The sequence below is a fragment of the Panthera uncia genome, chromosome B4 (genome assembly GCF_023721935.1).
Source record: "Panthera uncia isolate 11264 chromosome B4, Puncia_PCG_1.0, whole genome shotgun sequence".
NCBI classification, from domain to species: domain Eukaryota; kingdom Metazoa; phylum Chordata; class Mammalia; order Carnivora; family Felidae; genus Panthera; species Panthera uncia.
This window is the reverse complement of record NC_064809.1, coordinates 127,807,896-127,826,296: the sequence shown is the minus strand read 5'-3', so window position 1 is coordinate 127,826,296 and position 18,401 is coordinate 127,807,896. Positions and strand designations below refer to the sequence as shown.

At 59.8% G+C, this 18,401-nt stretch overlaps 1 protein-coding gene across 5 annotated transcripts in view; it reads right to left on the bottom strand.

Annotated features, from left to right (window-relative positions):
* Nucleotides 1-1,547: 1,547 nt before the first annotated feature.
* The window catches only part of CYTH4 (cytohesin 4), a 28,870-nt gene continuing 12,016 nt past the window's right edge, over nt 1,548-18,401 (bottom strand). For 3 of the 5 annotated variants that reach the window (XM_049626296.1, XM_049626294.1, XM_049626295.1), the window contains 9 exons: nt 17,695-17,813; nt 16,363-16,443; nt 14,775-14,887; nt 13,009-13,157; nt 7,183-7,294; nt 5,734-5,810; nt 5,259-5,330; nt 4,554-4,708; nt 1,548-3,340 (listed from right to left, as the gene is read on the bottom strand). In XM_049626296.1, the coding sequence (XP_049482253.1) occupies nt 3,268-3,340; nt 4,554-4,708; nt 5,259-5,330; nt 5,734-5,810; nt 7,183-7,294; nt 13,009-13,157; nt 14,775-14,887; nt 16,363-16,443; nt 17,695-17,813 (951 nt within the window). In that variant the 3' untranslated portion in view covers nt 1,548-3,267. Of the gene's footprint in view, nt 3,341-4,553; nt 4,709-5,258; nt 5,331-5,733; nt 5,811-7,182; nt 7,295-11,473; nt 11,796-13,008; nt 13,158-14,774; nt 14,888-16,180; nt 16,330-16,362; nt 16,444-17,694; nt 17,814-18,401 lie in introns of those variants that run through there. The other 2 variants (XM_049626298.1, XM_049626297.1) reach the window with 2 other exon arrangements.

Sequence of the window (18,401 nt, the reverse complement as noted above, 5' to 3'; positions counted from 1 at the left end):
TGACTCCTGGGCTGAGCAGGGGCCGCTGTGCCCAGCATGCGGAGAGCACAGACCTGAGCTCATCTGTGCTTGTGGGTGTCTCTCGGGCTGCTGGAGCCCGCAGATCCTAGTTGACCAGCTGCTTCCCCTTCTGGGATGCCCAGGTCAAGGCTCTTCTCCAGGCAGAGTTCCCCTGCCTGCAAGGGACAGCCGTCGGGGGCGCCTCCAGTCTGGCTAGGTCCCGGAACCTCTCATTCGTGTGTGGTGGGAGCCCCCTGCTGCCCATAGCGAGTAGTAGCAGAACGGTGGGGAGGTGGGCAGAGGCCAACCGGGGAGGAGCCTGGGCCAGCAAGTCACAGGGTCCTTCCTGGATTGTGATGTGGCCCTGCCTGCCCCCACCCAGAGCAGCACCAGCCCTCTCCCAGTCCCCAAGCCCCCACACGTCTGCGCCCCCTGAGGCTGAGGCCCAGAGGGCCTTTGCAATCGATTTGAGTCCAACCAAGGATTATTGTGCGCTTCCTGTGGGCCAGGCACTGAGCAGTGACCGTCAGGCCTGGGAGGAGTTCACAGCCAGTGTGTGTGTGTGTGGGCGGGGGGTGGAGGAGGGGGCAGCAGGCATGAGGTGACCTCACCGCAATATCAGGTGTGTGTCCTTTTCCCCGACCAGGCTGCCTACAGAGACTCATGCCCAGCTCCTCTGAGAAGCCTCTCTGCCCAGCCCAGCCCTCCACTGGCCCCTATGCTGCGCCCCCCCGCCATCTACACAGCCTAGCCTGTCCCTAGGCTGTCGCTGCCCTTTCCCCCACCAGGACCGAGCTCTTTTTGAAGGCCACAGCCTTATCACCATCATCTTTGGATGCCCGGTCCTGAGTGAGGAGCCTGGTACCTGGGAGGGGCGCGGGCCGCAGGAAAGAACGGATGGAGACACTGATCAGTTCCGCACCTTAAGGTTTTCAAGGGGTAACTCAATGGTGGACTTTCAGGCCGGGGGCTGGGTTCGGGTGTCGGGGGGGCGCTTCGGGGCCCTACACCTCCAGAGGGGGCTGCCCCGCATCCTAGAATTCAGGATCGCCAGATCGTAAGCCCCCCTGTGGGCTCGTCCCCCCCCAAGTGCCTGGAGCACTGTGGCTACTGAGTAAATATTGTGGGAAGTACCGATAAATGAAGGTTCCCACGTTCAAGCTCAGGAACACCCCAAGTGACTACTGCTTATCAGCCTGTACTTGCCTCCTTCCAGACACGCTTCCTACCTACCTCCCGGGGCCGCCACTCATTGGGTCTTCAGACAGCACTGCCTTTGGGGGAGTTCTTTTGCCCTTTCCTGGCCCTGGCAGTGGCACCTCAGTTCTGCCCCTGCTCTGAGGGACCTGTGTCACAAATTCCGCCTCTGGGGACATCTGTCCAGGGTGGCAGTCCTCGCGCCCTGAGGATGAGGGTCTGAGTCCCTCTGAGGGCCCGCTCTTCTCTGTCTGGCCCTCCTGCCTTGGGCCGGGGAAGGGATGAGAGGGAAGGACCTGGGTGGGGTCAGAGGCGGCAGACGCGACCACCGAGAGGACAGGCCCCACTCACGGAGTGCGTCGTTAGCTTTATTCTGTCTTCTGTGTGATTCCCAGAACAGCCACTCACGCCCGGAAAATCAACGAGAGAGGGGGGCTGAGGACCAGAGAGGGAACTAGGGGGCCAGGGTCACACAGCCAGCGAATGCCTGTGGCGGGAGAGGACCTTGGAGCCCAGGACCCTGGGCCCAATGCTCTTTCTAGGACCCCTGGCCCCCCGCATGGGGCGGCCGAGGTGGCATTCAGCTCCCGGCCTGACCCGGGCTCTGCGGAAGTCCTCGAATGTCCTCCAAGTTCCCCCCCCCCCGCCCCCGCAGGGGCCCGATCCACACCCACTCCAGGAGCATGTCGTTAGCAGGCACTTACACACCTCCAGAGACGAGCATCTCACCACTCACAAGGCAGCTCGTCTATCCCGACTCCATGAAAGGTGGGCGCGCGTCAGTGGGGGCGGGGGCAGGAGAGGTTGCCTCCCCTCCCCTGCGGACTCCACCTTGCTCGGGCTCGCCCGCTCAGGCGGGCGGTAGGGCAGAGAGAGTCCCTCTTATCTCCTGCTTTCCTGCCAGGGACCTTCCCTCCGGGGGCTCCCCTGGGGCCCGTGCGAAGGGATGAGAAGAGCTTCTGAGAAGGAGCCGGTTTGAGGACTCCTCCTCCAGGCAGCCCTCCTGGTCACCACGGTTCACAAAGCTCTCTCTTCTTGGCTTCTTGTGGCTGTACCACCGGCCCTGCTTGGATACACCCGCCTGGGATGCTCTCTGCCACTTTCTTGGGGAGTCCCACTTGCCCCGCCTCCAAAAGGGACATCCTCGAGATCAGAGCCCACGCGGCTCTTGGCTTCCCGGTAGCCTTCGGTCCGAGCCCCTCCCGCTCAGTCCGCACGCAGGCACAGACATCTCGGGCCAGAAGCTCCTTAGGCGGATCCAGTACAATCTGGTCCTTCTGCCGAAAGGAAGGAGTCCGTGAGGAGGAAGGTGGGAGCTTGTGCACGGCTACGGTCGGCCCCCGGGGGCTGTTGTCATTGCTGGGGGGGGGGGGGCGGTCGGCACAGAGACCGAAGGGGGCAACGTGTTTCTATCCAAACCCTGCAGTTTTCCAAGAACCAGAGGACTTGGCAGACGGTACGGAGCAGGCTGGAGACGGAGCTGGGACCGTGACTTCGGGTGCTGGGCTCCTAGTGCAGTGCTCCTGGCGTCTCCTGTCTGTGGATCTGAGCGGTGTGTGTGTGTGTGTCCCTCCGGCAGGGACGGCCAAGCCACAGCCGGAGACAGGGGAGGGGGCTGGCTGAGAAGCCCCTGAGGAGGAAGAGGCGCTGCCATGGCCAAGGGCAGGGGGCACTCAAGAATCATACCGCTCCTCCTCCTTCGAGGGCCGACGGCATTTCAAGGACAGGAGATGTTTAACAGAAGCGGAAACTGAGGCCCACGGGGAGGACAGGGTGGCGGGTGCTGGGGCTGGTTTTTCTCTTTGGCTGCTTTCCTCGTTCCCTGCTGCAGTGACCTGGGGCGGAGGGCGGGGGCCTTTCGTGGCCGGGGCTGGGGTGCCTCAGTGCCACCTCTGAGCCCTCGGACTTTTCTAGCCACCCTCCTGAGCCCAGCCGCCCCCACTCCTGTTTGCCCAAAGTAATGGGGGGCGGGGGGATGTCCGTGGGCCAGGAAAGCATGTACTGGGGGGGGGAGGTACGTCTCTAGGTACCACAGGTCGTGGGGTCCCCCGGCACCACCTCCCAGGAAGCTCAGTGCCTGTTGGCAATCTTCTTCTTCCGAGCAGACACCAGGTCGTAGAAGGGGACGCGGGTGATGCTGGCTCTGAAACGAGAGCAGGTGACGAGATGTCAGGGCTGGGCCGGCTCCCCCGGGGGCCTCGGCTCCCGGGGCTTGGAACAGGGCTGTGGGTCTCCCAGGGAGGGGACGGCCAGCCCTGCTGCGGGACAAAGGCCAGATGACCCCAACAAGGGCCAAGCTACGGTGGGTCAGCCATGCTGGCCTGCCCCGGAGTCCCCCCTGGGGGCAGGGCAGGAGAGGGTGAGGCCGAGAGCTGACAGCCTTGGGAATTCTGCCCCCAAAGGGCTCTGGACCCCTCTTCGGACCTGCTTGCCGGTCTGGCTCTGCCCCGCGCTGGCTGTGTGGCCGGGTGAGCCCCTCCCCCGTCAGGGCCTCAGGGCCTCAGGGCCTCATCTGTGAAATGGGGCTAAGAGCCGGTCTGGCCTGGCAGCTTCACAGGACCGCTACCAAGGCTTGAGGGGAAAGACCCCGCCAGTGCCTGGGACACAGCCCCTGGCCGAGTGACCACTCCTATGTCTTCCTCTGGCTAACGCCACCCAGCCTCACCCGTGTCGCCCCATTGGCTGCCGCCCCTCCCCTGCCTGCCTTCCACCTGTCCCTCCACCGCCCACCTCAAAGTCAGCTCCTACACCATGGCTTTTCTTACCTGGCCACCCCCCTACTCTGTTTACCAATCTGCGGCTCCCCAGTGCCCCCAGGAGAAGCTAGTCGCCAGGGGGACCAAGGCCTTGCTATCCTGTGCAGCCTGGTCACCTCCTGGTGGGTCCCTGCAGGGCCAGACCCCTGCACTGCCCGGCACCAGCCACCCCGGGACTCCAGGGTGCCTGTCCAGGCAGGCCACACCCTGACTGGCCCCCCGGTCCTTGCTGGGACTGGTCCTTCTGCCTGGAAAGGCCTGCCCTCCGTCTCTACCGGCTCTTTCCAGGGCCCCTTTTGGATCCTGATGCTAACGAGAGCGCCGTTCGAGGGCACTTGCCGCGTGCCGGGTGCCGGGCCGAGATCTTTTCGTGCAACAACGCACGGGATCCTCCCACCAGCCCGTGAAGTTGGGGCCTCCCTTCCCTGAGTCCCGGGGCCTGGCACTGTGCCCGCGACGGAGGGGGTGTTCACAGAATAGGGGCGGAAGGGATTTGCAAGCCGGAAACGAGAGGGAGATTCTGGATTTAGCCCCTCGTACAGACAAGGCTCGGAGAGGAGCAGGGGCTTCCGGAAGCGACAGGAACGGTCCCCCCCTTACCGTATGGCCTTGATCCATTGGTCGCGCTCCTCGGCGCTGGAGGCGGAGATTCGATAAGACTCGTGCTTGCCCTCCACCACCTTGCCCTCGCCATCGGTCTTGCAGGCCTTGATCTTCTGGCCGCGGCAGCTGGGGTTGTAAAGCTCCAGGCAGAACTGTGGGGAGGTGGCCGGGTGAGGGCAGGGCGGGGGGCCGGGCAGGGGTGGGAGGAGAGGGCGGTTGGGCTGGGCTTTCCTGGGGGTCCTCCAGGACTCGGCATGTGGGGTTCGGACCAGCAGCAGGCCACACCCGCCCCGGGCCCGCCTCCTGTGCCGGGAGGACAGGCAGGAGCGGTTCTTCCTCACATCGAGAACTTACCATGGGCCAGGGCTGACCCAATAAACCCACCATTTCCCCGAAAAACCCCAGTTGGCAGCTGGGGAAACTGAGGCTCAGAAAAGGCACAGACTTACTCAAGGTCATCAGCCAGCGTCAGAGGCAGGCTCTGAGAGACGATGAGACCGTGCCCTTTTTGATGTTACGGACCTGCCCCCAGGATCCACAGTCTCAGGAGGGAGACCGAGGCAACCCTGAGCCCCGCAGAGGGCGCCCTGGAGGGACCGGCCCAGCCGCCCTCTCCCTGCACCCATTTCAGAAATTCCCCCAGCCGCTCAGGTCTCGGGCGCCCCCTTCCCCCCCTCCCCCCCGCCACCCCAGGACACCTACTGGCTTCTTGGGATCGTCCACCTCCTGCACCGAGAGGTTCTCAAGGGGGATGATTCCCCGTGGCTCCTTGTCCTGCAAGTTGAACAGGAGGGAAAGGCCACGGGTTCGGCAAATGGAGCCTTGAGCCCCAGGCCAGGGAGTGAACTCGTGGGGCTCCCTAAACCCAAAGAGGCATGCACCCATCTTCCCAGAGTCTGTCCAGTCCGGGAGAGGGAGGGAGTGGCAGGTGGAGGGGGGGGGAGGGGCAGGGCTGGGAGTTCGGCAGCCAGACTATAACCTGGGCCCTGCCTTAGACCTTGGCCTGGCCCCTCCTCCCCTTTGCAACTCAGTGCCTGCCCCCTCCCCTCCCCACCCCCGTGAAACAGGTTCTGGGGGGCTGGATGATCTCAAAGGGGCCCCCAGCTCTGATAGTTGGACTCTGGGAGGGGGTGGGGAGGGGCTGGGGCAGAGGCAGGCTCGGGAGCCCCCTGCTCACAGTGGTGAATTCGAAATAGTAGAGACAGTTGTCCGTCAGGATGAACCAGCGCCGTTTCCACGTCTTCACGCGGCCCCCTGCAAAAGGCCAAGAGCCAGGTCAGACTTCTCCCTGGGCCACAGACACTTCCTTCCATGGAAGAGCGGGGCCTTGAGTGCATTCCTCTGTCCCCTCCCCTCCAGCCTCCCAGCCCCTCGCCCACCACACTTTCCCCCAGACCCGTCGCTTTCTCACCCCCAAACCATAGAGGCTCCAGTCACCAACCCCCCCGCCCCCCGGCTTGCCCTGAGCCGCTTGACCTTTGAGGCTCGCCTGTGACACGATCCCGGGAACAGTGGCTGGACATTCCCCGTGCTTTTTGGCCACCCTTCCCCCTCAGTTCATCCCTTGGCCTGCTCGCCGCCTGGCACCGTGCTAAGCATTTCATCTTTCATTTGCCAGGCAACGTTCTAGATGTGTTTAGAACATATTTGCTAATCCACCCCTAGAACGACCTATGAGGGGAGGCCCATCATTAACCCCATTTTACAGATGAAGAGACCAAGGCGAAGCTGTCAGCTCAAGGTCCTGCAGCCGAGCTGAGATTCGAACCCGGTGTCCTCGCTCCCGACCCCCAGGGCTTGGCCATTTTGCTGCGCGGTGAACCCGCCCAGTGACTGTGATCCCCATTTCACGGCTGTGGAAGCTGAGGCTGAGGGGACCTGACCGCCGGCACACGCGTGGAGAAGCTGGGATTTGAAACTTAAAGCCTCCTTGGGGCTGAGGACAGTCAGTGGGGATAGAAAGGACCAAGTGGTTTGCAGAAGGGCAGCTTGGCATGTGGGCACACAGAGCTGGAGGGCTCGGACGGGCACCCCCGGCCGAGGTCTCTGCTCCAGCGCGAGGTGTCTGTCCCTACCTGGCTCAGAACGCCACTGTCCCTGGCTGGGCCGCCCCCCGCGGTTCCCCTGCCAGATTCTGCACCTGCTGCCGTGGTCCCCGCACCCCTGCACCCACCCACGGCTCCTCTCTGCAGGCGGAAAGGCCTCCCTGCCCATAGTCATGTCAAAGGGAAGCTCCCCTGAGCCACATCCTGCCCACTCCCTCCCACATCCTTCAGGGACACCCAACCCTCTGCCCACCCAAAGCTGCCACTTTGTTGGCTGTGTGGCCTCAGACGGGTACCCTCACCTCTCTGGGCTGGGCTTCCTCAGAAGCCCTCCAGGAAGACAGACAGACCTGCCGCTGAAGGGTCTATGGACCTGTCGGCCTCTCATCCCCCCTTCCTGCTCGTCCTTCCCCTCCCCCACTGTCCCCTTCACTCCCAGGACACACAGAGGGAGGGCTGGGGCAGGCAGCCCACCGCCCTGGGGGTCACAAGACCTGGGGTTGCCCGACTCCACCCCCGAGGCCGTATGTCAACGTGCGGGTGTCACGCGTGTGCCCTGGGTGCCCGAGTGCGCGCCTCACCCAGTTTGAGCAGCCAGCCCTCGCGGTCGGGGTTGAAGAAGGTATGAGTGAGGTCATTGCCATCATCCTCGGGGATGGAGAAGGGCTCGCTCTTGATGCTGTCGAAGAGGTTCTGTCCCCGGAGAAGGGAGGGAGAGACCCGGCTGTGAGGTCCATCCTGCTCCAGGGCTTGGGCCCCTGCCTGGCCCGTGTGGCCTCGAGACCCTCCCCGCTTCCCCCAGGCCGCTGGTGTGAACCCCACCCGCACGTCAGGCCTCCCCTCTGTAGGTGGAACAGAGCCTGCGGAGGACCGTGTGGCGGCCCCGCCCACGGCCCTTCCCTAAGGCAGGTTGGCAACCCCTTACTGACCAGGCGGGTGACGGTCCTCACCCCCCCCCGACCCCCCCCTCCCAACCTTTGCTGGAATTCTAGCCAGCAGCATTTCAGTAAGAGCACTGGCTTTGGTGGAAGGCTGTCTGGGTTAAAATCTCAGCTTGAATTGATGGCTGTGTGACCCTGGGCATGTTCCTTAACCTCTCTGAGCTGCCGGGCCTCATCAGCAAAAATGGCGAGAGAGATGCTAACTCCCAGTAAATGGACTACGCAGGGCTCAGAGCTCCCCCCACCCCCCACCCTAAGTCCAGGGGAAGGTGAAGGGGAAGGAGGAGTATAGCCCCTGCCTTCACCCAACCACCCAGAGCTGCTCTTACGGGTCAGATGAGGGAGTCAGGGACTCCCTCCTGAAGGTGGGGGATACAAGGACCCTCAGCTGGGACCTGTACGCCCGCGCACATGTTCACCTGTGTGAACACACACACACACACACACGCACCCAGATATATACAGATACCCGCTAGGGCACAGCGGCCAGGGTCAGGGCCGTCTTGGGCAACATCCACGAGGGGAGGGGGCTCCCCTTTTGCTTAGTTGCAGTGACAGAGACTTCCAGGTGTACCCTGGGTAGGGGGACACAGAGGAGCTACCGGGGAGTTAGGGATTGACTGCCAATGTCAAGAGGCCTGGCCCAAGGAGAGACTCAAGGCGGGATTCCGAACTCGGCTCTCAAGGGCAGAGACCTGTTCTGGGTGGGCGGTGACCACGGGGGTGAGAGTTCTCAGAACACAGATTACAATCATCTCCAACCTTCTAGCAGTTAGAGCTGCTGAAATACGGATGGAGCGGCCTTGTGTGGTAATGAGTCCCCCGTCACTGGAGGTATGCAAGCCAGGGCTGCGACCTCGCTGTGGCTGAGCCGTGGAGGCCCACAGTGGGTCGTCCCTGCGTGTGCTGAAACCCCTGCCGTGGGCCACCGTGTTCCAGGATCAGCCATCCCATATTCCCAAGTGTTGGGGAAAACATTCTAAACCGTTTCTGCTGATTGAAACCAGACCCAATGCTGGATCTCCATCTCAAAGATGATGAAGTCATTTCCTTCTGTTACATTTGTAGACACTGCTGTCCAGAAGGCTTCCTTGAGATTTTCAGTGAAACATTTCCCCAGTCCTCTTTGCTTCCCCCGAAGTTTTAGAATCTAGAATCGTGTCTGCTGGGTTTTAAAGGTCTTTTCTGGCCTGACAGCTCAAGGGGCGGGGCATGGGGCGTTACAACCCCACGGGCAGCAGGTTTTCCTGGGTTTGGGGGAGATGTCTTCTGACTGACTCCAGGGTCCCTGGCTCGGCCTGGCTGTGGCCGGGTGGGTGTGGGTCTCTTTTTTGGAGCCCCTGCACCCCTAGCCAGCTGGGAAACCCTGTTGTCCCTCCTGCCCGGGCTCAGCCGGGACCCCTGAGAATTCCCAAGGGGTGTTGACTGATTGAACAAAGGCCAGTGGCAGAAAGGCCCTGTCAGCAAAGCTGTCAGCACAAACAAGCATTTGGGAGGTCCAGGAGGCAGGCAGAGAGGCGGGTGGCCCCCGCCCCCTCCGTGATGCCCACAAGGGGGCCCCTGGAAGCTTCTGCGGGTGGCATATCAGCTTGCACATGCTGCCCCCATAAAGGAAACCGCTCGGCTCATCCACATTTCCTGTACCTTGTAAACAACCAGCCCTCCCCCTTAAGTAGACACCCCTGTGCCCGAGCTGGTGACCACCGAACCTGGCTGGGTGGACGTGATTAGGACAACGGCCACCTTCCAGTGGTTTTGCTGGTCTTGCGTCCGTCCCTCTCCACCCCTGTTTTCCTCTGGGGACCCACGTGCCCATACACTTTCTGTCCAGGCTGTCGGGAGGGGTTGACGCCCACTGCCCCCACCGCCCCAGGCTCCAGGAGGGAGGAAGCGACTCCCCTCTGGCCAATCAGGACACTTCCTCCTGCTGGCCACAGGGACTGGGTCAGGGAGGACACGTGACCCATGCCAGCCAATAAGACTTTGCTCTGGGACTTTAGTTTTAACTGCTGAGTGAGAATGAGCCCCGCCGAAGCCGCCTGGGCCATCTCTGCTGCAACTTGAAGAGAGTCTTTTTAAGAGGGTAGCTGATTGGGGGGGGGGAGAAGGTTGCTGAGAGATGGACAGACCAGTCCTGACCTCGCTGAGCACCTGGATCTAGCTGAACCTGAAGCCGACATATCTGAAGCCAAATCAATCCCGGATCTTTTCTATCACATGAGTTGAGAGATTCCTTTAGCCAGGAAGCAACTGGTCCCCAAATCTGGCTTTCTGGTCTCTGCAGAAGGAAGGACCCTGGAGCCAGACAGACATGCGTTCAAATCCGGTCTCCTCACAAACTAGGAGACCCTTGGCCAGCTACCTCTCTTGGATGTCAGGTTCCTTTGCTACAAAGTGGGAATGGCACCCGCTGCTTAAGGCCGTCAGGAGACCTTACTGAGAAGATAGAGTGGTGAGGATTGGGCCCGGGAGATGGTCAGTTCTGATGGAGATGTTTGGACAAGGACCCACGAGGTCCAGGCCTGCCCACAGCAGAAGATACCCTGAACTGGGAGACTATCTCCACCTGTAACCCTGGAGGGGTGGAGGCTAGCGAGCACCCCTTCTTGGCCTCTCTCCTTCCCCTCTTCCACCTGAGCCCCCGCTCGGGGCAGCTTTCCCTGGAGGTGAGTGGTTCCCTTCTCGGCATTTCTTGGATGCCTGCCAAGTGCCAGGAGCTTGGAGTGCATTAACTCTGCTTCTCGGGAGAACCACCTGGGTCGGCAGCAGCATCTGCCCACTTCGCAGATGAAGAAACTGAGGCTCACCGGCCAGGTCACACAGCCATAGGGCAGAGCTGGGATTTGATCTCCTATCCCGAGTCCACACCCTGTACCTTTGCTCTGAGTCTCTCGGGCATTGTCCCCCATTCCTATCAGGATGGCCAGGACAAGATGGGCTCAACCCGCCCGCCCCCGGCCTCCCGCGGTGCACCTCTCCAAAGCCTTGTCCAGCTGTGCACCCTCGTGGTCTGTGTGCCCTCGCTTCAGGTAATGTGTCTGTGTTAATTTAATTTCACAGATCGGGTCACTTAAAAGCGTGACGTGACGGTGTCCTCAGCAGGGCCCAAGCTCCAGTACCGTCGTGGGGGATCTTTCCTCAAAGTGGTAAACTTTGATTATCTGAAAGGTCCTTAAAGCTGAGCTCTTGCTTTACATACGGGGAAGAGGAGGCCCAGAGAGAAGGCAAATACACCCCGCCCCCCCCGCCCATCCACACAGCACCCTCAACTTCTGCCCTAAAAGCCCCGAACAGCAAGGACCAGGCCCGCGTGGCTCTCTTTGCACCCCGGGAAGCTTCTGGATTAGTCAGCCACTCTAACTACACAGGCACTTTGCTAAATACCTTACATGTCTACACTAATCCTATGAGCTGGTTGCTCAGAGAGGTCAAGCGGCTTCTCAAATGTCACACAACCAGAGAGTGGGGGAGTCAGGACTTGGATGTGGCTGTGACTCTAACGCTCTGTTTCCCCCCCTCCCAGCCCCCGCCACCTCCACCCCTCCTCTGTGCCCGCCTCTCTTGGCTGCCAAGGAGGCTAATAAACCCTTCCCCAACCTCCCAGGCAGAGTGTAAGCTAAATTGGCATAATAGACCCCTAAAGCCCTAAGAGAAGAAAGTTACAAGCTTTATGCAAATGTAGCGCCTTGTTATTAACAAAAGGCTTGAGTTGGGGGGGAAATACTTAAGGAGCGAGGTGCTGTGCTGGGCTCACTGGGGGCTCCGCAGTAGCGGGGGGCTGTCTGGGAGATCGGGGAGCGGGTGCCTGCGTGTCATTAACTCATCACCTGCCAGACAAGGCGTGCTCAGCTTCCTGCCACACGAGTGCCGCAATGAGATGAGTTACCGATTTCCAAACGCATTTCACATTCCGGGCATTCTACTAAGTGGTGGTTTTTTTTTTTTTTTTTTTTTAAATTATGGTTAATTATTCTTAATAGTGACATAAACCACCATTTAGAGCCTGAGCTGCGTACCTGGCATGGGCTATGCCCTTTACGTTTTTATAAATTGCTACTCACAGCAGCTCTGTGACGCAGGTGTCATTATCCCTGTTCTCCCGGTTCAGAGAATGGTGGCTTGGAGAGGGTGAGTCATTCCCCAAGGTCACCGGCAGGCAAACGGGAGACGGGAATTGACTCGAGCTCCAACCAGCTCGCGGAGCCCTCATTCTGTGTTGCGGCTCTCCCTTTCCTCGTGATAAACTTTCTCCTCTGGGGACCAAGGAGGGTGGTGGGTTAAGGGCGTGGCAGTTCTCGAACACGGAGGGGCACCAGGGTCCTTCCAGACCCAGGCTTCCCTCCAGACTTCTGCGGCTGGAGGTTTGCAGGGTGCTGAGCTGGGAGGGTGGGGTTCGCACCCTTTCCTCCCCTCCTGCCAGCCTCTCACAGGGAGGTGACTGAGGCTTTATTGAGCTCTGGGGCATCTTGAGTCCTGGAAATGAACTGCCAATTCACTTTTGCTGCACCAGGCTCTGAATCCCACTCCCGTGTTTACAAAACCGTTCCTAGCTCTGTGTTACCCACAGCAAACAGGTTGTCATGCAAAGCCTTGGATGCTCTGACCCCACCCAGCCACTCTGGACATTTCTGCCTTTCCCAGCTAGGCCGGGCTTGGGTTTTGGCTGCTTCCCCTTTGTGCAATGTCCTTTCTCTGCTCCCCTCCGCGAAAACTCCTATTCAACTGTCAAGGCCCAGTTCAAAAGTCATCTCCTCTGTGAAGTCTTCCAAGATGGCACCCTTCCTTCCCCTGCCCCCAGGAGACTGACAGGAGTGTCCTCTGTGTTTCTGTGGCTACGTTCCCACCGTTAGGACGGCACGAATCACACAGGGCTACAATTCACTTATGTATCGTCTTCCCACCAGACCCTGAACTTGGCCTGGCAGGGCCTGTGGTTGACGCATCCGTGGGTGCCCCATGCCCAGCATAGGGCCCGGTGCCATACGGCAGGAATGGGGGGCTGCTTGATGGAGAGACGGGAGGCTTGGGTTCTGCTTGGCTCTCAAGTTGCCTTGCGGAAGACCTCAGTTTCCTCCTCTCTGAAGGAGGGAAGGGTCTTAGCAGAGTCTGAGGATTTTCAGCTCTGACATGCTGAGAGTCTAAGAATCTGGGATTCCAGGCAATACGCCTGAGTTGCGTGAGGCACCCTTGCTGGAAGGTGTGAATGATGGGTGCCCAGAATCCTCCAAACGATGAAGTCTGGGGGGGGATCTCGTGGGTGGTCTCTATCAGACTTCGCCCTTAAGATGGGGACCACGCAGGAATGCCCATCTCACGACAGCCACCAACCTGGGGTGGGGTCCCTCCCAGCAGAGAATCCCCCTGCAGAGGTCTGTCTCACAGGAGCCCCCCCTGGGGCTGTCCACCTAAGGACGAACCCCTCCCAGATGCCTGGGGACCAGGTGGGTCAGGCCGTGCCCCTCTTACCCGCAGCTGCTCCTCAGGCAGGTCACCGCCGCCATTGATGCCACGGTTCATGGACACAAAGCGCTCGAAGGGTGGCCTGTCCCGGACATTGGGGTTGTGGAGGCTGGTGTTGAGCATGATGATGGAGAAGGACAGGACGTAGCAGGTATCTGCGAGATGGCACAGGGGTCACAGGCCTGGCGCTGGTCACTCTCGCCTCCTCTACCCCGACCCCTTCGAGGGGCCCATCATCACCCGTCTCAGTCCCCGAAGGCCCAGCTGTCCTGGCTTGGCATTCGAGGCCCCTCCCCCTCCCCACTCTTCTGGCCTCCCCGCTCCCTTTAGCTGCCTTCCCACCTCTGCACTTCTGCTCCCGCTGGGCCCCCTGCCTTTCCCCTTCCCTTTGCTGCGCATTTCAATCCTCATCTCTCAGCTCTAGCTCCAGCCTCTCCCGGACCCCTTCCAGCCTCCCTGCCCACTCTGTTCCCTGCCTCCGCGGAACACCTATTGTTGGCCACACTGTTCAGGGCTTAGTCACATTCTGCTCGGCAATCTTGTTGGCATTGCGGGGCTCCTGGGGGCCCGAGTTCCTGTTCTGTTATTCAGACTTTCATGGGCTTGGGGGAGAGGCTGGGCTGGGCACTGGGGAGGGAAGTGATGCTCCTCTGGGGCGTTTTTGGGCCCCGGGTTCCAGAGTCAGGGAAGTCCGGCTGTGTGTCCCCGGCTGGTCTGGTGGACCTTGGGAAGGCACCTGACCTCCTGGAGCCTCAGCTCCCCCCACTGGTGATGTGAGGAGGTCTAACCTGAAGTATCCTCATGTTCCAGAACACCGGCGACTCTACCTCTGAAAACAGCGGCACCTAATAGAACCTGGTAGTTGCCAGTGGTTGCCCTGTGCTAAGCTCTACATCCTTATAACAACCCTGCGAGGCGAGTAACCCCATTTTACAGAGCAAGACACTGAGGCACAAGGGAGTTAAGTTACAGCCCCAAGGTCACAAAATTGCGTACTTAGACTGGGACTCAGATCTGGTGCTTTAAAATCCCTTCCTTTCCAGAAATCTTTACTGCATACCCACAGAGTGCTGCGGACTGGGGAATTTATCGGCGAATACATTCAATACGGTTCCCGCCCTGCGGGATGTTTAGACTAGTGGGGGGGGGGGGACAGATAAACCAGCACCCCTTCCCCCCCAGTTCTGTATAACTACAAGGTAGGACAAGTGATTGGTAGGACCTGACTATGGCCACACGGCCAAGAAGCGTTGTGTCCGTGGACAAGTCACATCACTTCTCGGAGTCTCTGTTATATGCAGAGAGGGGGGATGTTCCTGGCCTCAGACAGTGGGTGCAAGGACCAGATGACTTTGCACAGGTCGTCCTCAACTAACGGAATTGGTTCTTGTTGTTACGGTAACTTCAGGAACAGAGAAGGAGGGCAGGACAAGCTTGCCCTGATGATTTCTTGCCCAGCCCGCGGTGAGGGGAAGGGTGGCGGTGGGGGTACGGAGTTCTGATCTCAGTGGAGATCTTTCTATACACCTGTCCTCCCTACGTCCCGCCCAGGGTGTTTCATGCTTCTGGCCTTTACTCAGATGAAAACTCCTGCCCCCGAAGGTCCTCTCTCCCCTTGACCTTGGGCAGAACTCCTCTTCATCCTTTAAAGCCCTGTTCAGACACCGTGGGAAACCGGAAGGGGTGGGGCGACCCTGGCGCCTCGGGAGGAGGATCTGGGCCCGCAGCTCCGAAGGGGTCCTGGAGCCCCGGGTCCCATCCCACACCGGCACCTGTGGACTGGAAGACTCCTGGGTTGCAGAGGCAGTAGCGGGTGGCAAAAGTCTCCATCATCCGGTCGATCTTCTGGGCCTCGCCCGGCAGCCGGAAGCTCCACAGGAACTGTCTGGGGGAGGAATGGGGCTGTGGGCGATGGGGTGGGCGGGGATCTCGGGGGCACGGTGTCGGGGGGACCCCGGACAAGCTGCTCTGTCTGTCTAAGCCTTAGAGTCTTCATCCTGTCGGTGGGAGCGTCTGTCCCCATCACGTAGGGTCACGGGAAGGTGCCTTTTCTTTCAAAGTATCAGAGCTCGGTGGGCGCTCCCCTCGGCCCGTCTGGGGTCCAGAACCATTGGTGGCCCCTCCGCCTCAGCCCGGGGGGCGAGGGGCTCTGTCTGCCCTGGGGTCTGGCTGGGGACCCTTCCGCAAGTGCTTTCCCCTGGCTGGGCTTCCTGCTCTTGGGACTTAGTTCCTCGAGGGGTGCCTGGGTGGCTCAGTGGGTTAAGCGTCCGACTTTGGCTCAGGTCATGGTCCACGAGTTGGAGCCCCGCGTCCGGCTCCGTGCTGACAGCTCAGAGCCTGGAGCCTGCTTCTGATTCTGGGTCTCCCTCCCTCTGCTCCTCCCCTGCTTGTACTCTCTCTCTCTCACTCTCAAAAATAAATAAACATGAAAAGAAAATTAAAAAAAACAAAACTGCGTTCCTCCAGGGCGAGGACCGTCTGTGGCTGGTCCCCTCACCTCTCCCGCTGGGCCTCACGCAGGCTCGGGGAACCCCAGGACTGCCCCGTAGGGAGTGAAAGAGTGAATGAATGAACAAATGAATGAATATGGGAGCCTCCCGACCACCGACCCTTCTCCCTTAAAGAACAGGGGAACTGGAGGGAAGGCCACACTGCTTCGATAGTGATGGCTTCTTCCTTCTCTGCCTTACATACAAACTCCCGATCATCCTCCAGGGCCCGGATCAAATACCCTCACGGGGAGCCGATTGTTCAGGCAGCGAGACTTACTAAGCCGATTCTAAGTACCTCCTCCTTTACTCGTCACAACCTTATGACTTTGGTACTGTTATTGTTCCCTTTTACAGATGAAGACACTGAGGCACGGGGAGTTTTGAGTGTGTGTGTGTGTGTGTGTGTGTGTGTGTGTGTATGTGTGTAGCAGAGCTGGGCTATGACCTGGGCAGCTTGGCTCCACAGTTCAATATGTCATAACAAAGGGACTGCCCACTACCCCGCACTAATCAAATGAATAAAACCCTAATCTCAAAAGTAGTGGGAATGGCAGGGGTAACAGCAACCATGGGGGCCGTGATTAACTATCGCTCTAATCGTGGAGTTAACACCGGGAGCGCTCGCTGTGATAAGCCAGACGCTTGTCCCCGCTGTCCCCGGAGCGGGGGCGAGCTGATGACCCCACCTGGCCTCTGCTCCAGGAGGTGGTAACTGTCAGTAATTCATTTCGGCTCCTTAGGTCCTCCCGTCCTCGTCCTCCTCGTCGCTCCCCTTGCTGTGTTTGTGCCGTTAGCTATGTGGCTCCTGGTCCCCGCCCAGGCTCCGTCACCCCCGAGGGCTGTCCCCCCCCCCGCCCCGCCCCCTCACCTGAGGGCCTGCACGAGGTTGAGGTTGGCAAACTCATGGCAGTCCACGAAGGCCTGGAGGACCTGCAGGTTGAAGGAATCCCTGCAGGGGACAGGGAGGAGGGCACACGCTTGGGAACTTGCTGGCACCCGCCTCCTCGAAGGGGTTGAGGTGGGGTAGGGAGAGGAGGGGAGCCGCGTGTCCTCCTTCCGGATCCAGCCACCTTCCGGTCCGCTGAGCCACGTCTGAGCCCCTCCCCCCAAAACGTGCGCACGTAGGTCCTCACACTGGAGCAGACCCCACCCCCCTCCACCCCTGCAACTCCCCCACGGCTCACCGGCGCTGTTCTCACCCGGGAGGGGAGGGGGCGCTCTCTGTCACTTCCTGCCTGGGTGACCCTACTCAAGCCACTGGACCTCCCGGAGCCCCAGTGTCCTCCTCTGTGAAATGAAGAGAGCCGGGCCTACCCCTATTTCTCCCTTCTTCCCAGCTCAAATCGGGAAGCTCTGTTTTTCTTGCACCAGCATCCCCTGCCCTCTCGGGGGAAGGAACGTGTCCCCTGCGGAGCCCGGGAGAAGGGCTGCTGGTCTGGCTGCTGCCTCGTCCCTTACAGCCCGCCTGCCTCTCCCAACAGCACAGAGGGGTCCTTTCTCACCCCTCCTGTGCCCAGACCCTCCCATGGAGCCCCACCTCATCACCTGCCACTTCTTCCCTCCCTTGGTCTCTTCTGATCTCACCAGCCTGCCATTCCTTGAGCATGCTTCTGCCCCAGGGTCTTTGCACAGGCTGTTCCCGCTGGGATGCTCTTCCCCCAGATGTCCTCACTGCTCACCTCCTTTACGTGTCAAGCATCACTTTCTCGATGAGACCCTTCCTACTCACAGTATTTAAAGTCACGGCCCTTGACCCATGATTCCCAACGCTTCTCATCTCCCTTCCCTGCTTTCTTTGCAGTCCAAAGAACTTAACATTTTCTAATATATTTTGCATATTTGGGGATCTGTCTTTCCCACTAGAACGTACCTCTCCGAGGGCAGGGGTTTGGTTTTGTTTATCTTGGTCACTAGTATAAGTCCGGGGATTTGACACTGCTTGGCACACAGTGGAGACTAAAACATATCTATCTGTTGACCAAATAAGTGAATGAAGGCAGGCAGGAAGGCAGGCATTGGTTCAGAAGGTGGAGGGGAGCGATCAGTTAGCTGTCTCAAGCCCCAAGAGTTAGGACTTCCCTAACATAATTCGCTCACTCACTTACCTGCACACGCACGCACACGCACACACACACACACACACACACACACCTGCGCACACCCTCGTTCCCTATCTCCCTGAGGCCACGCACCGCCTTACCTCTCCCCCAAGTACGTGCCGATGGCCGTCTTGTTGAGGCCCTCGCCCTTGTACAGGAACTGCGCGATGTCCTGGACGTCGGGGGTCAGCAGTTTGTGCTCAATGAGATATTGGACGCCCTGGAGGGGGTACACGGAGCCCATGATCAGCACCCCCCCAGCAGCTGGCCTCAGTGGAGGAAGGGAGGGGCCCCCCGTGGCCAGACTGTGGGGCAGGCTGTGGGGGGACCTGGCATTCTGACATCGGCACAGACTGTTCGGGGAAGTTGTGTCCCTCCTTAACAGAAGCTGCCATTGGAAGGTGGTGAGGTCCCCATCAGTGGAGGCATGCGAAGAGAGAGAGCATCCTGCAGCGGGCCAGGCTCATGCCAGGGGCTCCCCGGGTCCCCTTCAGGCTCACACTGATTACATGCTTCAGTGATTCTATGAATTTATAATTTTAAGATTCAACGATTCAGCCCTTTCTTTTGTCCCCTTCATATTCATACATTTAAAAATAGCGTTTCATGTTTTTTTCCTCACAAGCAATCTATGTCCATTGTGTAAAAAATTAGAAAAAAATCCGGCTAAATCAAAAAGAGAGGAGATGGCCACGTCCCAGCATTCAGAGGGAGAGAGTTTCCATCGTGGCGACTTTCCTTCCCTTTCTACATGAAACCTGCTTCTGATGTGACAATATCACGCACACCTCACGACCCAGGCGCTCAG